At 41.2% G+C, this 22,394-nt stretch overlaps 1 protein-coding gene across 2 annotated transcripts in view; it reads right to left on the reverse strand.

Moving 5' to 3' along the window:
* LOC139765811 (metabotropic glutamate receptor 5-like) overlaps window positions 1–22,394 on the reverse strand; it is a 173,759-nt gene that overhangs the window by 23,846 nt on the left and 127,519 nt on the right. For both annotated transcript variants that reach the window (XM_071693604.1, XM_071693605.1), the window contains exon 17: window positions 8,306–8,428. In XM_071693604.1, coding sequence (XP_071549705.1) covers window positions 8,306–8,428 — 123 coding nt within the window. The remainder of the gene's footprint in view (window positions 1–8,305; window positions 8,429–22,394) is intronic.

Genomic DNA, 22,394 nt, shown 5'->3' on the forward strand with positions numbered 1-22,394 from the left:
ACTAAAAGGGGAGGGAGCGAAAGGCTGCAAATCCTCCTCTCTTGTTTTTTTTTTAATTTTCCAAAAGAAGGAACAGAGAAGGGGGCCAGGTGAGGATATTCCCTCAGAGGCCCAGTCCTCTGTTCTTAACGTTACCTTGCTAATGAGGGAAATGGCGAATAGTTTGAAAGATATATATATATATATATATATATATATATATATATATATATATATATATATATATATATATATATATATATATATATATATATATTCATATAAATAGATATCTGGGAGTGGATTTGGCAGCAGATGGAACCATGGAAGCGGAAGTGAATCATAGGGTGGGGGAGGGGGCGGAAGTTCTGGGAGCGCTGAAGAATGTGTGGAAGTCGAGAACATTATCTCAGAAAGCAAAAATGGGTATGTTTGAAGGAATAGTGGTTCCAACAATGTTATATGGTTGCGAGGCGTGGGCTATGGATAGAGTTGTGCGTAGGAGGGTGGATGTGCTGGAAATGAGATGTTTGAGGACAATATGTGGTGTGAGGTGGTTTGATCGAGTAAGTAATAACAGGGTAAGAGAGATGTGTTGTAATAAAAAGAGTGTGGTTGAGAGAGCAGAAGAGGGTGTTTTGAAATGGTTTGGTCACATGGAGAGAATGAGTGAGGAAAGATTGACCAAGAGGATATATGTGTCAGAGGTGGAGGGAACGAGGAGAAGTGAGAGACCAAACTGGATGTGGAAAGATGGAGTGAAAAAGATTTTGTGTGATCGGGGCCTGAACATGCAGGAGGGTGAAAGGCGTGCAATGAATAGAGTGAATTGGAACTATGTGGTATACCGGGGTCGACGTGCTGTCAATGGATTGAACCAGGGCATGTGAAGCGTCTGGGGTAAACCATGGAAAGTTGTGTGGGGCCTGGATGTGGAAAGGGAGCTGTGGTTTCGGTGTAGTATTACATGACAGCTAGAGATTGAGTGTGACCGAATGTGGCCTTTGTTGTCTTTTCCTAGCGCTACCTCGCGCACATGAGGAGGTAGGGGGTTGTTATTTCATGTGTGGCGGGCTGGCGATGGGGATGAATAAAGGCAGACAGTATGAATTATGTACATGTGTATATATGTATATGTCTGTGTGTATGTATATATATGCATACGTTGAGATGTATAGGTATGTATATTTGCATGTGTGGACGTGTATGTAAATACATGTGTATGTGGATGGGTTGGGCCATTCTTTCGTCTGTATCCTTGCGCTACCTCGCTAACGCGGGAGACAGCGACAAAGCAATATATATATATATATATATATATATATATATATATATATATATATATATATATATATATATATATATATATATATATATATATATTCCCTAGACTATAATCAGGTACTCATTTTATCAAATTCTTCTAGGGAAGAATGAACACCTGGGTTGACTATGGACCGATTACCACAACCAGGATTTGAACCTATGCGGGGTTCGACCCTGGGCGTCCCGTGAATGCGTCACGGTCAGCAAAGCTAACCACTACACCACAGAAGGTTCATAGCTAACTAAATGTCCTTTATACTCAAGTGGAATGACTAGATATACTGGTCTTTTACGCCATTACGACCTCAGAGGTGTTCAATCTGATTGGGGATTGGATGTTCAAAGACGTTAGGAGAGACTATGTTCGCCGAGACACGATGTGGTCAAGATGTACGGCACACGTGAGGGATGTGTACACATCACTCCTCCAACACATCACGAAGAAGGAGGAAGGTCCACAGGTTGGGAGAATTCCTTTACTCGCTATCTTTACGATTCGCTGACGGGAATAAGAGGTTATACACAGTGCATATCTACATTCATATCATGTATATGTATGGCTGGGAGGTGTGTGTGTGTGTGTGTGTGTGTGTTGGGCGCTCTGATGAGTTGCATGTATGCATTGTGTATATTGCGTACTTATGTTTTATGTACTGTATGTATTACAATATATTTTCTGCAAGCGCACTGCCTATTGTATTTGTTTATGTATGTGCACACACACACACACACACACACACACACACACACACACACACACACACACACACTGTATTGTGTGTATTGCACGTGTAATGTGTGTATTGTGCAAATGTGTGTTGTGTAACACTGTCTTCTTATTATCTTTTTGTACGACAGAGGATGAGATACCCATTGAATACCTCCATTTCTCGACCATCGTGACTTCCTACATACTTGCTATGTCCCCGACACATCTCTCCTCATATGGAGATACACCATGACATGGGTATTGCGTTCATCAATGCTTTGCCATCTACATATGTGTTGGATCTCCTCCTCTCATGCCGCAGGAATGGCTGGAGGCATCCTCTTTTCGGAGAGCAGTCGGCCAAAGGAAGTTATAGTTACAGGTCGAAGTGTGTATCTGTTCTTGGAGGTTGATGGTGTGAAGGGGCGTGGTAGCGGCACATGCCACAGGGGACGCCTCATCCATGTTCTCGCTGCGCTCACCTGTAGTCACTCACTCACCTCCGAACGAGAAGCTGGAAAGGGTCTTTACAGATCACTTCCTCCGTCACTGTCATTGAGGGTAATGAATACTTCACAGGAAAGGGTTGTGATGGTAAGGACTTCTGTAGAGCCAGGGAAATATAAAGCTCCCACGTGTGTCTGCCATGCCCTTCTCTCGTCTAGCCTTAGACGCATCTGTGTACCGTACACTCGTGGCTTAGGTGTCATTCACGGTAGTCAACTCATGCAAGGCAGAGGTCTTCTTTGATCAAGGCTGCCGTAGAGAACCACTCTATGTACTGTGGCTCTGCCATCCCACGTCCCCTTTTGAACCCCCACCCGGAGTCTTCATGCTCCTCAGCAACACATATTCAGTGACCGCGTCTAGTTGACAGCCTTGCCCCAGTATGTGTCTCATCTCCTCATAACATACAGACCATCTGGAAAGTGTTAACAGACCTCTAGGGTGATGTCCCTCAAGCTTACCCATAAATGGGCTGATTCTGTGAGGTGGTTGTGTGGCCTGAAGCTGTTCTATACAGTAACATGTCACGCATTGCCCTTAGATTCAGGTGCCCGTCCGGGATACTTCGACGGATGTTTGTGGCAATTTCTGACGTATTCTTTTTGAGGAACTCTTGAGTTGTGTAGACTTTCTACTGTAGTCGTTCCAGACATTAAGTCAGCAGAGACTTTACCCACAGGAACGAGAATTTCTGCTCCTAATTGGACGGCTTATCCTTCTCTTTACTTCACTGGCAGGTTAGAGACTTGTGGAAGAGTCCCTTTGTAACAGGATCAGGTCCTCCATTAAGACATGCATCGCTGGACTTCACTCTGCTGCCTGGATGTTTATGTATGCCACTGGCCTAGGCTTGTCCCAAAGGCTCGTGACAATGTCTGGGGTCTGTTTAGTCACTCGCCCGTTTTCAAGGCTGCAGTTTCAAAGGAACCGAATTTCGCCCGCAAAGTCATCAGACCAGTGGTGTATTTTGCAAAGCTCCATCTGTATTAGTTCGAAGTCTGTCCTAATATTCTATTTCTTTCATAATTTTGGCATTATGAGCAAACAGATTCAGACATGGATCTACCCTGCTTGGCAAATCATCCCTTACCCAGCTTGAAAAGGCACCATATACAAGAAGTGATTTCTTTCATCTTTCCTCTCTGTCTGATGACCGTCATTCTGTATATGCAGTCCTTCTCCTCTGCCAAACACCAAAGGTCTTCTGGAATACGTAATACAACCCCACTCATCTTTCCCTGCTTCTCCTTTGAGGTGTCGCTTGCCGCCACCAACAGATACATCACGCAAGACACTTTTGTCTTTGATGTCTTCCACTTCAGGAGTTTGTTGTCTCAAGATATCTTTTCAGTGTTTCCCGGTTAACTGTATAATATCTTACAAGCTACGCTAGTAGGTAATAGAACTGGCTTGTAGTTTAGGGCCATTTCTCTAACCGTGTATATATATATATATATATATATATATATATATATATATATATATATATATATATATATATAACATAATGTGTGTGTGTGTGTGTGTGTGTGTGTGTGTGTGTGTGTGTGTGTGTGTGTGTGTGTGTATGTAAAAGAATAAATGAATGAATAACAGTTTATTGGATGTAGGCAGCCATTTGGCTGAAGATACACAGATGAGGTATCACAGACATGACCGATCTGGGAGGCCATATTAGTTCCTAGTTAACCACTCACACGCGAGCTTACGATTAGAGTGAGCTGGATATTTCCACAGTTGGATGAGTACATGAGTAACGTTCATTTAGATAGCCAGGGGGGCAGATATCTATAAAGGGACGCTGACAAAGTCAATGGTATGTTTCATATATATATATATATATATATATATATATATATATATATATATCAGATTGGGGAAGAGCAGTGTGGTTTCAGAAGTGGTAGAGGATGTGTGGATCAGGTGTTTGCTTTGAAGAATGTATGTGAGAAATACTTAGAAAAGCAAATGGATTTGTATGTAGCATTTATGGATCTGGAGAAGGCATATGATAGAGTTGATAGAGATGCTCTGTGGAAGGTATTAAGAATATATGGTGTGGGAGGCAAGTTGTTAGAAGCAGTAAAAAGTTTTTATCGAGGATGTAAGGCATGTGTACGTGTAGGAAGAGAGGAAAGTGATTGGTTCTCAGTGAATGTAGGTTTGCGGCAGGGGTGTGTGATGTCTCCATGGTTGTTTAATTTGTTTATGGATGGGGTTGTTAGGGAGGTAAATGCAAGAGTCTTGGAAAGAGGGGCAAGTATGAAGTCTGTTGGGGATGAGAGAGCTTGGGAAGTGAGTCAGTTGTTGTTCGCTGATGATACAGCGCTGGTGGCGGATTCATGTGAGAAACTGCAGAAGCTGGTGACGGAGTTTGGTAAAGTGTGTGGAAGAAGAAAGTTAAGAGTAAATGTGAATAAGAGCAAGGTTATTAGGTACAGTAGGGTTGAGGGTCAAGTCAATTGGGAGGTGAGTTTGAATGGAGAAAAACTGGAGGAAGTGAAGTGTTTTAGATATCTGGGAGTGGATCTGTCAGCGGATGGAACCATGGAAGCGGAAGTGGATCATAGGGTGGGGGAGGGGGCGAAAATTTTGGGAGCCTTGAAAAATGTGTGGAAGTCGAGAACATTATCCCGGAAAGCAAAAATGGGTATGTTTGAAGGAATAGTAGTTTCAACAATGTTGTATGGTTGCGAGGCGTGGGCTATGGATAGAGTTGTGCGCAGGAGGATGGATGTGCTGGAAATGAGATGTTTGAGGACAATGTGTGGTGTGAGGTGGTTTGATCGAGTAAGTAACGTAAGGGTAAGAGAGATGTGTGGAAATAAAAAGAGCGTGGTTGAGAGAGCAGAAGAGGGTGTTTTGAAATGGTTTGGGCACATGAAGAGAATGAGTGAGGAAAGATTGACCAAGAGGATATATGTGTCGGAGGTGGAGGGAACGAGGAGAAGAGGGAGACCAAATTGGAGGTGGAAAGATGGAGTGAAAAGGATTTTGTGTGATCGGGGCCTGAACATGCAGGAGGGTGAAAGGAGGGCAAGGAATAGAGTGAATTGGAGCGATGTGGTATACAGGGGTTGACGTGCTGTCAGTGGATTGAATCAAGGCATGTGAAGCGTCCGGGGTAAACCATGGAAAGCTGTGTAGGTATGTATATTTGCGTGTGTGGATGTGTGTATGTACATGTGTATGGGGGGGTTGGGCCATTTCTTTCGTCTGTTTCCTTGCGCTACCTCGCAAACGCGGGAGACAGCGACAAAGTATAAAAAAAAAAAAAAAAAAAATATATATATATATATATATATATATATATATATATATATATATATATATATAAATATATATATATATATATATATGGTGGCTGATTCATGTGAGAAACTGCAGAAGCTGGTGACTGAGTTTGGTAAAGTGTGTGAAAGAAGAAAGTTAGGAGTAAATGTGAATAAGAGCAAGGTTATTAGGTACAGTAGGGTTGAGGGTCAAGTCAATTGGGAGGTGAGTTTGAATGGAGAAAAACTGGAGGAAGTGAAGTGTTTTAGATATCTGGGAGTGGATCTGGCAGCGGATGGAAACATGGAAGCGGAAGTGGATCATAGGGTGGGGGAGGGGGCGAAAATTCTGGGAGCCTTGAAGAATGTGTGGAAGTCGAGAACATTATCTCGGAAAGCAAAAATGGGTATGTTTGAAGGAATAGTGGTTCCAACAATGTTGTATGGTTGCGAGGCGTGGACTATGGATAGAGTTGTGCGCAGGAGGATGGATGTGCTGGAAATGAGATGTTTGAGGACAATGTGTGGTGTGAGGTGGTTTGATCGAGTAAGTAATGTAAGGGTAAGAGAGATGTGTGGAAATAAAAAGAGCGTGGTTGAGAGAGCAGAAGAGGGTGTTTTGAAATGGTTTGGTCACATGGAGAGAATGAGTGAGGAAAGATTGACCAAGAGGATATATGTGTCGGAGGTGGAGGGAATGAGGAGAAGAGGGAGACCAAATTGGAGGTGGAAAGATGGAGTGAAAAAGATTTTGTGCGATCGGGACCTGAACATGCAGGAGGGTGAAAGGAGGGCAAGGAATAGAGTGAATTGGATCGATGTGGTATACCGGGGTTGACGTGCTGTCAGTGGATTGAATCAGGGCATGTGAAGCGTCTGGGGTAAACCATGGAAAGCTGTGTAGGTATGTATATTTGCGTGTGTGGACGTATGTATATACATGTGTATGGGGGTGGGTTGGGCCATTTCTTTCGTCTGTTTCCTTGCCCTACCTCGCAAACGCGGGAGACAGCGACAAAGCAAAAAAAAAAAAAAAAAAAAATATATATATATATATATATATATATATATATATATATATATATATATATATATACATATATATATATATATATATATATATATATATATATATATATATATATATATATATATATATATATATTTTTTTTTTTTTTTTTCTTTTTTTTTTTTGCTTTGTCGCTATCTCCCGCGCTTGCGAGGTAGCGCAAGGAAACAGACGAAAGAAATGGCCCAACCCACCCCCATACACATGTATATACATACGTCCACACACGCAAATATACATACCTACACAGCTTTCCATGGTTTACCCCAGACGCTTCACATGCCCTGATTCAATCCACTGACAGCACGTCAACCCCGGTATACCACATCGATCCAATTCACTCTATTCCTTGCCCTCCTTTCACCCTCCTGCATGTTCAGGCCCCGATCACACAAAATCTTTTTCACTCCATCCTTCCACCTCCACTTTGGTCTCCCACTTCTCCTCGTTCCCTCCACCTCTGACACATATATCCTCTTGGTCAATCTTTCCTCACTCATTCTCTCCATGTGCCCAAACCATTTCAAAACACCCTCTTCTGCTCTCTCAACCACGCTCTTTTTATTTCCAAACGCGACAAAGCAAAAAAGCGGGAGACAGCGACAAAGTGTAAAAAAAAAAAAAAAAAAAAAAAAAAAATATATATATATATTATGTGGCGAGGTAGAGACGGGATGGATGAAGGCAGCAAGAATAAATATGTACATGTGCATATATGTATGTCTGCGTATGTATATGTATGTATACGTTGATATGTATATGTATGTATATGTGCGTGTGTAGGCGTTTATGTATATACATGTGTATATGAATGGCTGGGTCATTCTTCGTCTGTTTCCTTGCTCAACCTCGCTGACGCGGGAAACAGCGGTTAAGTATAATAATAATATAATAGAACATATATATAATGATGGTTTTCGTATTGAATATTATCTTTCTACTGTAGCAGATTGGAACACCTAGGGTAAATTTTAACCACAACTTGAATTTCCCCTCCACCTTCGAAAAAAAAAAAAAAATCTGCTGGAAAACCACAAAATTAAATTAACTCCCCTAAAACATACTAATTTTTCTGTTAGAATACAATATATCAAATTTACCCTTCTATTAAAGATTACGTTTTCTTTTAGAGAACTACAAATCAAATCTACTATCCAGAGAATAAAATAGATTCGTTTTCTGTTAGAAAAACATAAAATCAAATTTACGCCTAAAAACGTTCTCTGTTAGAAAACAACAAATTAAATTTACCCCCCCAATACCCCCCTTCCCCCAAAAAAAAGTAAATAAATAAGTCTACCTTTTCTGTTCAAGTACCACAATATTAAATACATCCCCCGAAAAATCCCGTTTTCTTTTAGAAAACCAGAAAACTAGATTTACCCTCCAAAATAAAATGAAATATAAAATTTCCTCCTTCTCCAGTTGGAGTGATATGCTCACCTTTCGATGGCCGCACTGGGCGAGGGGTCAGAGGGTCTCGGGAGGCTGGCCTTGGTGGAGGAGCCGATGTGGCAGCGCACCGTAGTGGCCGTCTTGAAGGCCGACCGGTCGTTCTTCTCTGGCCTGTGTGGGTGAGGGACGTGTGCACTCTGAGTCAGTTAACCTTTGCACTCAGCGGGAGTTAGATTAGCAAGGGTTCGTGAGTGTTGGTGATGGGTGGGGGAGGGGCAATAGGTTAACAGAGTGATGTAGAGAGATTAAAGAATGATATAGATTGATTGAAAATGATACAGATTGGTTGAAAAAGATATAAACTGGTTAAAAATGATAGAGATTGGCTAAAAGAATGAAGCATATCTTAAAATTGATAAGTTGAAAAATGATAACAATTGTTTAAAAATGATATAGATTGGCTTAGAAATGCTATAAATTGGTTAAAAGAATGAAATAGATGTTAAAAATGATAGATAGGTTGAAAATTATATAGAATGGTTAAGAAATGCTATAAATTGGTTAAAAGAATGAAATGTATGTTGAAAATGATAGATAGGTTGAAAAATTATATAGATTGGAGAGCAAATTATATAGATTGGTTAAAAATGATATAGATTGGTTAAAAGGAAGAAATATATGTTTTTAATGATAGTTTAGAAATGTAGATAGGTTAAAAAATGATATAGATTGGTTAAAAAGTTATATAAATTTGGTAAAAGAATGAAATATATGTTAAAAGTGATACTTTAAAATATTATATATATATATATATATATATATATATATATATATATATATATATATATATATATATATATATTTTTTTTTTATACTTTGTCGCTGTCTCCCGCGTTTGCGAGGTAGCGCAAGGAAACAGACGAAAGAAATGGCCCAACCCCCCCCCCCCATACACATGTACATACACACGTCCACACACGCAAATATACATACCTACACAGCTTTCCATGGTTTACCCCAGACGCTTCACATGCCTTGATTCAATCCACTGACAGCACGTCAACCCCTGTATACCACATCGCTCCAATTCACTCTATTCCTTGCCCTCCTTTCACCCTCCTGCATGTTCAGGCCCCGATCACACAAAATCTTTTTCACTCCATCTTTCCACCTCCAATTTGGTCTCCCTCTTCTCCCCGTTCCCTCCACCTCCGACACATATATCCTCTTGGTCAATCTTTCCTCACTCATTCTCTCCATGTGCCCAAACCATTTCAAAACACCCTCTTCTGCTCTCTCAACCACGCTCTTTTTATTTCCACACATCTCTCTTACCCTTACGTTACTTACTCGATCAAACCACCTCACACCACACGTTTTCCTCAAACATCTCATTTCCAGCACATCCATCCTCCTGCGCACATCTCTATCCATAGCCCACGCCTCGCAACCATACAACATTGTTGGAACCACTATTCCTTCAAACATACCCATTTTTGCTTTCCGAGATAATGTTCTCGACTTCCACACATTTTTCAAGGCTCCCAAAATTTTCGCCCCCTCCCCCACCCTATGATCCACTTCCGCTTCCATGGTTCCATCCGCTGACAGATCCACTCCCAGATATCTAAAACACTTCACTTCCTCCAGTTTTTCTCCATTCAAACTCACCTCCCAATTGACTTGACCCTCACCCCTACTGTACCTAATAACCTTGCTCTTATTCACATTTACTCTTAACTTTCTTCTTCCACACACTTTACCAAACTCAGTCACCAGCTTCTGCAGTTTCTCACATGAATCAGCCACCAGCACTGTATCATCAGCGAACAACAACTGACTCACTTCCCAAGCTCTCTCATCCCCAACAGACTTCATACTTGCCCCTCTTTCCAGAACTCTTGCATTTACCTCCCTAACAATCCCATCCATAAACAAATTAAACAACCATGGAGACATCACACACCCCTGCCGCAAACCTACATTCACTGAGAACCAATCACTTTCCTCTCTTCCTACACGTACACATGCCTTACATCCTCGATAAAAACTTTTCACTGCTTCTAACAACTTGCCTCCCACACCATATATTCTTAATACCTTCCACAGAGCATCTCTATCAACTCTATCATATGCCTTCTCCAGATCCATAAATGCTACGTACGAATCCATTTGCTTTTCTAAGTATTTCTCACATACATTCTTCAAAGCAAACACCTGATCCACACATCCTCTACCACTTCTGAAACCGCACTGCTCTTCCCCAATCTGATGCTCTGTACATGCCTTCACCCTCTCAATCAATACCCTCCCATATAATTTACCAGGAATACTCAACAAACTTATACCTCTGTAATTTGAGCACTCACTCTTATCCCCTTTGCCTTTGTACAATGGCACTATGCACGCATTCCGCCAATCCTCAGGCACCTCACCATGAGTCATACATACATTAAATAACCTTACCAACCAGTCAACAATACAGTCACCCCCTTTTTTAATAAATTCCACTGCAATACCATCCAAACCTGCTGCCTTGCCGGCTTTCATCTTCCGCAAAGCTTTTACTACCTCTTCTCTGTTTACCAAATCATTTTCCCTAACCCTCTCACTTTGCACACCACCTCGACCAAAACACCCTATATCTGCCACTCTGTCATCAGACACATTCAACAAACCTTCAAAATACTCATTCCATCTCCTTCTCACATCACCGCTACTTGTTATCACCTCCCCATTTACGCCCTTCACTGAAGTTCCCATTTGCTCCCTTGTCTTACACACCCTATTTACCTCCTTCCAGAACATCTCTTTATTCTCCCTAAAATTTACTGATAGTCTCTCACCCCAACTCTCATTTGCCCTTTTTTTCACCTCTTGCACCTTTCTCTTGACCTCCTGTCTCTTTCTTTTATACTTCTCCCACTCAATTGCATTTTTTCCCCTGCAAAAATCGTCCAAATGCCTCTCTCTTCTCTTTCACTAATACTCTTACTTCTTCATCCCACCACTCACTACCCTTTCTAAACAGCCCACCTCCCACTCTTCTCATGCCACAAGCATCTTTTGCGCAATCCATCACTGATTCCCTAAATACATCCCATTCCTCCCCCACTCCCCTTACTTCCATTGTTCTCACCTTTTTCCATTCTGTACACAGTCTCTCCTGGTACTTCCCCACACAGGTCTCCTTCCCAAGCTCACTTACTCTCACCACCTTCTTCACCCCAACATTCACTCCTCTTTTCTGAAAACCCATACTAATCTTCACCTTAGCCTCCACAAGATAATGATCAGACATCCCTCCAGTTGCACCTCTCAGCACATTAACATCCAAAAGTCTCTCTTTCGCACGCCTGTCAATTAACACGTAATCCAATAATGCTCTCTGGCCATCTCTCCTACTTACATAAGTATACTTATGTATATCTCGCTTTTTAAACCAGGTATTCCCAATCATCAGTCCTTTTTCAGCACATAAATCTACAAGCTCTTCACCATTTCCATTTACAACACTGAACACCCCATGCATACCAATTATTCCCTCAACTGCCACATTACTCACCTTTGCATTCAAATCACCCATCACTATAACCCGGTCTCGTGCATCAAAACCGCTAACACACTCATTCAGCTGCTCCCAAAACACTTGCCTCTCATGATCTTTCTTCTCATGCCCAGGTGCATATGCACCAATAATCACCCACCTCTCTCCATCAACTTTCAATTTTACCCATATTAATCGAGAATTTACTTTCTTACATTCTATCACATACTCCCACAACTCCTGTTTCAGGAGTATTGCTACTCCTTCCCTTGCTCTTGTCCTCTCGCTAACCCCTGACTTCACTCCCCAGACATTTCCAAACCACTCTTCCCCTTTACCCTTGAGCTTCGTTTCACTCAGAGCCAAAACATCCAGGTTCCTTTCCTCAAACATACTACCTATCTCTCCTTTTTTCACATCTTGGTTACATCCACACACATTTAGGCACCCCACTCTGAGCCTTCGAGGAGGATGATCACTCCCCGCGTGACTCCTTCTTCTGTTTCCCATTTTAGAAAGTTAATACAAGGAGGGGAGGATTTCCGGCCCCCCGCTCCCGTCCCCTCTAGTCGCTTTCTACGACACGCGAGGAATACGTGGGAAGTATTCTTTCACCCCTATCCCCAGGCATAATATAAATATATATATACATATACACACACACACACATACACACACATACGCACATACACACACACACACACACATACATATATATACATATGAAAAATGTAAGAAACAATTTAGAAACAAACTTTTAGCTTGAAATGAATGAAAAAAATGAATGTCACATAATGGTTCAACCTCTGGCTATGGAAAAGGAAATGTACAATTATATATATATATATATATATATATCCCTGGGGATAGGGGAGAAAGAATATTTCCCACGTATTCCCTGCGTGTCGTAGAAGGCGACTAAATGGGAAGGGAGCGGGGGGCTGGAAATCCTCCCCTCTCAGTTTTTTTTTTAATTTTCCAAAAGAAGGAACAGAGAAGGGGGCCAGGTGAGGACATTCCCTCAAAGGTCCAGTCCTCTGTTCTTAAAGCTATCTTGCTAACGCGGGAAATGGCGAATAGTATGAAAGAAATGTATTTTTTTCTTTTTTTTTTTTGCTTTGTCGCTGTCTCCCGCGTTTGCGAGGTAGCGCAAGGAAACAGACGAAAGAAATGGCCCAACCCACCCACATACACAATGTATATACATACACGTCCACACATGCAAATATACATACCTATACATCTCAATGTACACATATATATACACACACAGACACATACATATATACACATGCACACAATTCACACTGTCTGCCTTTATTCATTCCCATCGCCACCTCGCCACACATGGAGCACCATCCCCCTCCCCCCTCATGTGTGCGAGGTAGCACTAGGAAAAGACAACAAAGGCCCCATTCGTTCACACTCAGTCTCTAGCTGTCATGCAATAATGCCCGAAACCACAGCTCCCTTTCCACATCCAGGCAACACAAAACTTTCCATGGTTTACCCCAGACGCTTCACATGCTCCGATTCAATCCACTGACAGCACGTCAACCCCGGTATACCACATCGATCCAATTCACTCTATTCCTTGCCCTCCTTTCACCCTCCTGCATGTTCATGCCCCGATAACACAAAATCTTTTTCACTCCATCTTTCCACCTCCAATTTGGTCTCCCACTGCTCCTCGTTCCCTCCACCTCCGACACATATATCCTCTTGGTCAATCTTTCCTCACTCATTCTCTCCATGTGCCCAAACCATTTCAAAACACCCTCTTCTGCTCTCTCAACCACGCTCTTTTTATTTCCACACATCTCTCTTACCCTTACATTACTTACTCGATCAAACCACCTCACACCACACATTGTCCTCAAACATCTCATTTCCAGCACATCCACCCTCCTGCGCACAACTCTATCCATAGCCCACGCCTCGCAACCATACAACATTGTTGGAACCACTATTCCTTCAAACATACCCATTTTTGCTTTCCGAGATAATGTTCTCGACTTCCACACATTCTTCAAGGCGCCAAGGATTTTCGCCCCCTCCCCCACCCTATGATTCACTTCCGCTTCCATGGTTCCATCCGCTGCCAGATCCACTCCCAGATATCTAAAACACTTTACTTCCTCCAGTTTTTCTCCATTCAAACTTACCTCCCAATTGACTTGACCCTCAACCCTACTGTACCTAATAACCTTGATCTTATTAACATTTACTCTTAACTTTCTTCTTTCACACACTTTACCAAACTCAGTCACCAGCTTCTGCAGTTTCTCACATGAATCAGCCACCAGCGCTGTATCATCAGCGAACAACAACTGACTCACTTCCCAAGCTCTTTCATCCCCAACAGACTTCATACTTGCCCCTCTTTCCAAAACTCTTGCATTCACCTCCCTAACAACCCCATCCATAAACAAATTAAACAACCATGGAGACATCACACACCCCTGCCGCAAACCTACATTCACTGAGAACCAATCACTTTCCTCTCTTCCTACACGTACACATGCCTTACATCCTCGATAAAAACTTTTCACTGCTTCTAACAACTTGCCTCCCACACCATATATTCTTAATACCTTCCACAGAGCATCTCTATCAACTCTGTCTTATGCGTTCTCCAGATCCATAAATGCTACATACAAATCCATTTGCTTTTCTAAGTATTTCTCACATATATTCTTCAAAGCAAACACCTGATCCACACATCCTCTACCACTTCTGAAACCACACTGCTCTTCCCCAATCTGATGCTCTGTACATGCCTTCACCCTCTCAATCAATACCCTCCCATATAATTTACCATGAATACTCAACAAACTTATACCTCTGTAATTTGAGCACTCACTCTTATCCCCTTTGCCTTTGTACAATGGCACTATGCACGCATTCCGCCAATCCTCAGGCACCTCACCATGAGTCATACATACATTAAACAACCTTACCAACCAGTCAACAATACAGTCACCCCCTTTTTAATAAATTCCACTGCAATACCATCCAAACCTGCTGCCTTGCCGGCTTTCATCTTCCGCAAAGCTTTTACTACCTCTTCTCTGTTTACCAAATCATTTTCCCTAACCCTCTCACTTTGCACACCACCTTGACCAAAACACCCTATATCTGCCACTCTATCATCAAACACATTCAACAAACCTTCAAAATACTCACTCCATCTCTTTCTCACGTCACCACTACTTGTTATCACCTCCCCATTTGCGCCCTTCACTGAAGTTCCCATTTACTCCCTTGTCTTACGCACTTTATTTACCTCCTTCCAGAACATCTTTTTATTCTCCCTAAAATTTAATGATACTCTCTCACCCCAACTCTCATTTGCCCTCTTTTTCACCTCTTGCACCTTTCTCTTGACCTCCTGACCTCTTGACAGGCGCGCGAAAGAGAGACTTTTGGATGTTAATGTGCTGAGAGGTACAACTGGAGGGATGTCTGATCACTATCTTTTGGAGGCTAAGGTGAAGATTTGTATGGGTTTTCAGAAAAGAAGAGTGAATGTTGGGGTGAAGAGTGTGGTGAGAGTAAGTGAGCTTGGGAAGGAGACTTGTGTGAGGAAGTACCAGGAGAGACTGAGTACAGAATGAAAAAAGGTGAGAACATTGGAAGTAAGGGGAGTGGGGGAGGAATGGGATGTATTTAGGGAATCAGTGATGGATTGCGCAAAAGATGCATGTGGCATGAGAAGAGTGGGAGGTGGGTTGATTAGAAAGGGTAGTGAGTGGTGGGATGAAGAAGTAAGATTATTAGTGAAAGAGAAGAAAGTGGCATTTGGACGGTTTTTGCATGGAAAAAATGCAATTGAGTGGGAGATGTATAAAGAAAGAAATATATATATATATATATATATATATATATATATATATATATATATATATATATATATATATATATATATATAGAAGGCGACTAGAGGGGACGGGAGCGGGGGGAGGGGGGGGCAGAAATCCTCCCCTCCTTGTATTTTTTAATTTTCTAAAATGGAAAACAGAGAGTCACGCGGGGAATGCTCATCCTCCTCGAAGGCTCAGACTGGGGTGTCTAAATGTGTGTGGATGTAACCAAGATGTGAAAAAAGGAGAGATAGGTAGTATGTTTGAGGAAAGGAATCTGGATGTTTTGGCTCTGAGTGAAACGAAGCTCAAGGGTAAAGGGGAAGAGTTGTTTGGGAATGTCTTGGGAGTAAAGTCAGGGGTTAGTGAGAGGACAAGAGCAAGGGAAGGAGTAGCAGTACTCCTGAAACAGGAGTTGTGGAAGTATGTGATAGAATGTAAGAAAGTAAATTCTCGATTAATATGGGTAAAACTGAAAGTTGATGGAGAGAGATGGGTGATTATTGGTGCATATGCACCTGGGCATGAGAAGAAAGATCATGAGAGGCAAGTGTTTTGGGAGCGGCTGAATGAGTGTGTTAGTGGTTTTGATGCACGAGACCGGGTTATAGTGATGGGTGATTTGAATGCAAAGGTGAGTAATGTGGTAGTTGAGGGAATAATTGGTATACATGGGGTGTTCAGTGTTGTAAATGGAAATGGTGAAGAGCTTGTAGATTTATGTGCTGAAAAAGGACTGGTGATTGGGAATACCTGGTTTAAAAAGCGAGATATACATAAGTATACGTATGTAAGTAGGAAGATGGCCAGAGAGCGTTATTGGATTACGTGTTAATTGACAGGCGCGCGAAAGAGAGACTTTTGGATGTTAATGTGCTGAGAGGTGCAACTGGAGGGATGTCTGATCATTATCTTGTGGAGGCTAATGTGAAGATTTGTATGGGTTTTCAGAAAAGAAGAGTGAATGTTGGGGTGAAGAGGGTGGTGAGAGTAAGTGAGCTTGGGAAGGAGACTTGTGTGAGGAAGTACCAGGAGAGACTGAGTACAGAATGGAAAAAGGTGAGAACAATGGAAGTAAGGGGAGTGGGGGAGGAATGGGATGTATTTAGGGAATCAGTGATGGATTGCGCAAAAGATGCATGTGGCATGAGAAGAGTGGGAGGTGGGTTGATTAGAAAGGGTAGTGAGTGGTGGGATGAAGAAGTAAGATTATTAGTGAAAGAGAAGAGAGAGGCATTTGGACGGTTTTTGCAGGGAAAAAATGCAAATGAGTGGATGTATAAAAGAAAGAAGCAGGAGGTCAAGAGAAAGGTGCAAGAGGTGAAAAAGAGGGCAAATGAGAGTTGGGGTGAGAGAGTATCATTACATTTCAGGGAGAATAAAAAGATGTTTTGGAAGAAGGTAAATAAAGTGCGTAAGACAAGGGAGCAAATGGGAACTTCAGTGAATGGGGTAAATGGGGAGGTGATGACAAGTATTGGTGATGTGAGAAGGAGATGGAGTGAGTATTTTGAAGGTTTGTTGAATGTGTTTGACGATAGAGTGGCAGATATAGGATGTTTTGGTCGAGGTGGTGTGCAAAGTGAGAGGGTCAGGGAAAATGATTTGGTAAATAGAGAAGAGGTAGTAAAAGCTTTACCTAAGATGAAAGCCGGCAAGGCAGCAGGTTTGGATGGTATGGCAGTGGAATTTACTAAAAAAAGGGGGTGACTGTATTGTTGACTGGTTGGTAAGGTTATTTAATGTATGTATGACTCATGGTGAGGAGCATCAGATTGGGGAAGAGCAGTGTGGTTTCAGAAGTGGTAGAGGATGTGTGGATCAGGTGTTTGCTTTGAAGAATGTATGTGAGAAATACTTAGAAAAACAAATGGATTTGTATGTAGCATTTATGGATCTGGAGAAGGCATATGATAGAGTTGATAGAGATGCTCTGTGGAAGGTATTAAGAATATATGGTGTGGGAGGCAAGTTGTTAGAAGCAGTGAAAAGTTTTTATCGAGGATGTAAGGCATGTGTACGTGTAGGAAGAGAGGAAAGTGATTGGTTCTCAGTGAATGTAGGTTTGCGGCAGGGGTGTGTGATGTCTCCATGGTTGTTTAATTTGTTTATGGATGGGGTTGTTAGGGAGGTAAATGCAAGAGTTTTGGAAAGAGGGGCAAGCATGCAGTCTGTTGTGGATGAGAGAGCTTGGGAAGTGAGTCAGTTGTTGTTCGCTGATGATAGAGCGCCGGTGGCTGATTCATGTAAGAAACTGCAGAAGCTGGTGACTGAGTTTGGTAAAGTGTGTGAAAGAAGAAAGTTAAGAGTACAGTAGGGTTGAGGGTCAAGTCAATTGGGAGGTAAGTTTGAATGGAGAAAAACTGAAGGAAGTAAAGTGTTTTAGATATCTGGGAGTGGATCTGGCAGCGGATGGAACCATGGAAGCGGAAGTGAATCATAGGGTGGGGGAGGGGGGCGAAAATTCTGGGAGCCTTGAAGAATGTGTGGAAGTCGAGAACATTATCTCGGAAAGCAAAAATGGGTATGTTTGAAGGAATAGTGGTTCCAACAATGTTGTATGGTTGCGAGGCGTGGGCTATGGATAGAGTTGTGCGCAGGAGGGTGGATGTGCTGGAAATGAGATGTTTGAGGACAATGTGTGGTGTGAGGTGGTTTGATCGAGTAAGTAATGTAAGGGTAAGAGAGATGTGTGGAAATAAAAAGAGCGTGGTTGAGAGAGCAGAAGAGGGTGTTTTGAAATGGTTTTGGGCACATGGAGAGAATGAGTGAGGAAAGATTGACCAAGAGGATATATGTGTCGGAGGTGGAGGGAACGAGGAGAAGTAGGGAGACCAAATTGGAGGTGGAAAGATCGGGTGAAAAAGATTTTGTGTGATCGGGCCTGAACAATGCAGGAGGGTGAAAGGCGGGCAGGAATAGAGTAAATTGGATCGATGTGGTATACCGGGGTTGACGTGCTGCCACTGGATTGAATCAGGGCATGTGAACGCTGGGTAAAACCATGGAAAGTTGGTGGCCTGGATGTGGAAAGGAGCTGTGTTTCGGCATTATGCTAACAGCTAGAGATGAGCGTGAACGAATGGGCCTTTTGCTTTCCTAGCGCTACTCGCACACATGAGGGGGGAGGGATGGTATCCATTGTGGCGAGTGGCGATGTGAATGAATAAAGTAACATGTGAATTGTGTGCAGGTATATTAGTGTCTTGTGTGTGTATTTTATTGGTACATTAGATGTATAGGAATTATTTGCGTGTGTGGACGTGTATGTTATACAGTGTATGGGGGTGGGTTGGCCATTTTCGTCTGTTCCTTGCGCTACTGCAAACGCGGGGACAGCGAGAAAGCAAAATAAAAAAAAAAATAATAATTTTTCTTTCTTTCATACTATTCGCATTTCCGCGTTAGCGAGTAGGTTAGAACAAAGGACTGGCCTTAAGAATATCCTCGTCTTCTTGAGAAAAACAAAAATAAAGAAAAAAAAAAACAAGAGGAGATTCAGCCCCCGCCCCTTCCCTTTAGTCGCCTTTTACGACACGCAGGAAACGTGGGAAGTGTCTTTCTCCCTACCCAGATAAAAATAAAAAAAAAAAAAATATATAATAATATATATATATATATATATATATAATATATATATATATATATATTTATATATATATATATATATAAATATATATAAATATATATAATAATATATATATATATATAATAATGAAAATATATAATTATATATTTGGGTGATATATATGTAAGTGTGTGAAAGAAGAAAGTTAAGAGTAAATGTGAATAAGAGCAAGGTTATTAGGTACAGTAGGGTTGAGGGTCAAGTCAATTGGGAGGTGAGTTTTGAATGGAGAAAAACTGGAGGAAGTAAAGTGTTTTAGTTATCTGGGAGTGGATCTGGCAGCGGATGGAACCATGGAAGCGGAAGTGGATCATAGGGATGGGGGAGGGGGCGAAAATTCTGGGAGCCTTAAAGAATGTGTGGAAGTCGAAACATTAACCCGGGAAAAAGAAAAAATTTGGGTATTTTAAGGAATAGTGGGTTCCAACAAGTTGTATGGTTCGAGCGTGGACTATGGATAGAGTTTGCCAGGAGGAGGGATTTTGGAAATGAGATTTTGAGGAGAATGTGTGGTGTGAGGTGGTTTGATCGAGTAAGTAACGTAAGGGTAAGAGAGATGTGTGGACATAAAAAGAGCGTGGTTGAGAGAGCAGAAGAGGGTGTTTTGAAATGGTTTGGGCACATGGAGAGAATGAGTGAGGAAAGATTGACCAAGAGGATATATGTGTCGGAGGTGGAGGGAACGAGGAGAAGAGGGAGACCAAATTGGAGGTGGAAAGATGGAGTGAAAAAGATTTTGTGTGATCGGGGCCTGAACACGCAGGAGGGTGAAAGGAGTGCAAGGAATAGAGTGAATTGGAGCGATGTGGTATACCGGGGTTGACGTGCTGTCAGTGGATTGAATCAGGGCATGTGAAGCGTATGGGGTAAACCATGGAAGCTGTGTAGGCATGTATATTTTGCGTGTGTGGACGTATGTATATACATGTGTATGGGGGTGGGTTGGGCCATTTCTTTCGTCTGTTTCCTTGCGCTACCTCGCAAACGCGGGAGACAGCGACAAAGCAAAAAAAAAAAAAAAAAAAATATATTATATAAATATAATAAAAATATAATATATAAATATTAATAACATAATATATTATAAATATATATAATATATATATAATAATATATATAATATATAAAAATTTTTTTTTTTTTTTTTTTTTTTTTTTTTTTTTTCTTTGTCGCCCCCGCGTTGCGGGGTAGCGAAAGAAACAACGAAAAAAGCCCAAACCCCCCCCCCCAACACATGTAATACAACCCAACACGCAAATATACAACCTACCATTTTCCAGGGGTTTTACCCCAACCTTCAATCCCCTATTCAATCCATGACACACGTAAACCCCCCCGTATAAACATGTCCAATTCACTTATTCCTTGCCCCCCCTTTCACCCCCTCAGTTCAGGCCCCGATCACACAAAATCTTTTTCACTCCTCCTTCCACCCCCACTTTGGCCCCCCACTCTCCTCTTTCCCTCCCCCTCTGAACTAATCCTCTTGGGCAAACTTTCCCCACCCTTCTCTCCATGTGCCCAAACCATTTTAAAACACCCTCTTTTTCCTCTCAACCCCCTCTTTTATTTCCAAACCGACAAAGCAAAAAAGCGGGGGACACACAAAATTAAAAAAAAAAAAAAAAAAAAAAAAAAAAAATATAATAATATTTTGTGGCGAGGGAAAGGAGGATGAAGGCGCAAGAATAAATATGTTACATGTGCATATAGTATGTCTGCATGTAATGTAGTATACGTTTTATATTATAGTAGTAATGTGCGTGTGTAGGCTTTTTTTTTAATACATGTTATATGAATGGGGTGGGGCATTCTTCGCTTTTCCTTGCTCAACCCCCCGCTGACGCGGGAAAAAAGCGGTTTAAATTTTAAAAAATAAAAATAATAAACATAAATATAATGATGGTTTTTTGTATTGAATATTTTCTTTCTACGTAGCAATTGGAAACCTGGGAAATTTTAAACCCCAACTTGAATTTTTCCCCCCCCTTTCGAAAAAAAAAAAAAATCTGCGGAAAAAAACCCCAAAAATTAAATTAAAAATCCCCTAAAAATAAAAAATTTTCTGTTAGAATACAATATACAAATTTTAACCCTTCTATTAAAGATTACGTTTTCCTTTTAGAAACTACAAAAACAAATCTATATCCAGAGAAAAAAAGATTCGTTTTTCCCGTTAAAAAACATAAAATCAAAATTTACCCTAAAAACGTTCTCTGTTGAAAACAAAAAATTAAATTTACCCCCCCCAATCCCCCCCCCCCCCCCCCCAAAAAAAAGTAAATAAAAATCAAAACCCTTTTTTGTTCAAGTACCCACAATATTTAAAACATCCCCCGAAAAATCCCCCTTTTTTTTTTTAAAACCAAAAACAGATTTACCCTCCAAAATAAAAAAGAAATAAAATTTTTCCTCCTTCTCCCAGTTGGAGTATATTCACCCTTTTGATGGGCCGCACTGGGCAGGGTCAGAGGGTCCCGGGCTGGCCTTGGTGGAGAGCCGATTGGCAGCGCACCGTAGTGGGGCCGCTTTAAGCCGACCGTCGTTCCCTTCTCTGGCCGTTGGGTGAGGGGCGGTGCACTCTGATCAGTTAACCTTTGCACTCAGCGGGAGTTAATTTGCAAGGTTCGGATGTTGGTGATGGGGGGGGGAGGGGGAATAGGTTTAAAAAGGATGTAGAAGATTTAAAAAATGAATGATTGATGAAAAGAAACGATTTTGAAAAAGATAAAAAACTGGTTAAAAATGAAAAGAGATTGGCTAAAAGAATTAACAATCTTAAAATTTATAAGTTGAAAAATGATAACAATTTTTTTAAAAAAAAGAATAGATTTGGGTTAGAAATCTATAAATTGGTTAAAAGAAAAAATAGATTTAAAAAAATAGATAGGTTGAAAATATATAGAAGGTTAAAAAGCATAAATTGGTTAAAAGAATGAAATGTATGTTGAAAAATGAAGATAGTTGAAAAATTTTATAATTGGGGACAAATTATATAATTGGTTAAAAATTTAAAAGATTGGTTAAAAGGAAAAATATATGTTTTTTAAAGATAGTTTAGAAATGTAATAGGTTAAAAAAAATATAGATTTGGGTTTA

Source organism: Panulirus ornatus, chromosome 56 (assembly GCF_036320965.1).
Source record: "Panulirus ornatus isolate Po-2019 chromosome 56, ASM3632096v1, whole genome shotgun sequence".
In the NCBI taxonomy this organism is placed as follows: Eukaryota; Metazoa; Arthropoda; class Malacostraca; order Decapoda; family Palinuridae; genus Panulirus; species Panulirus ornatus.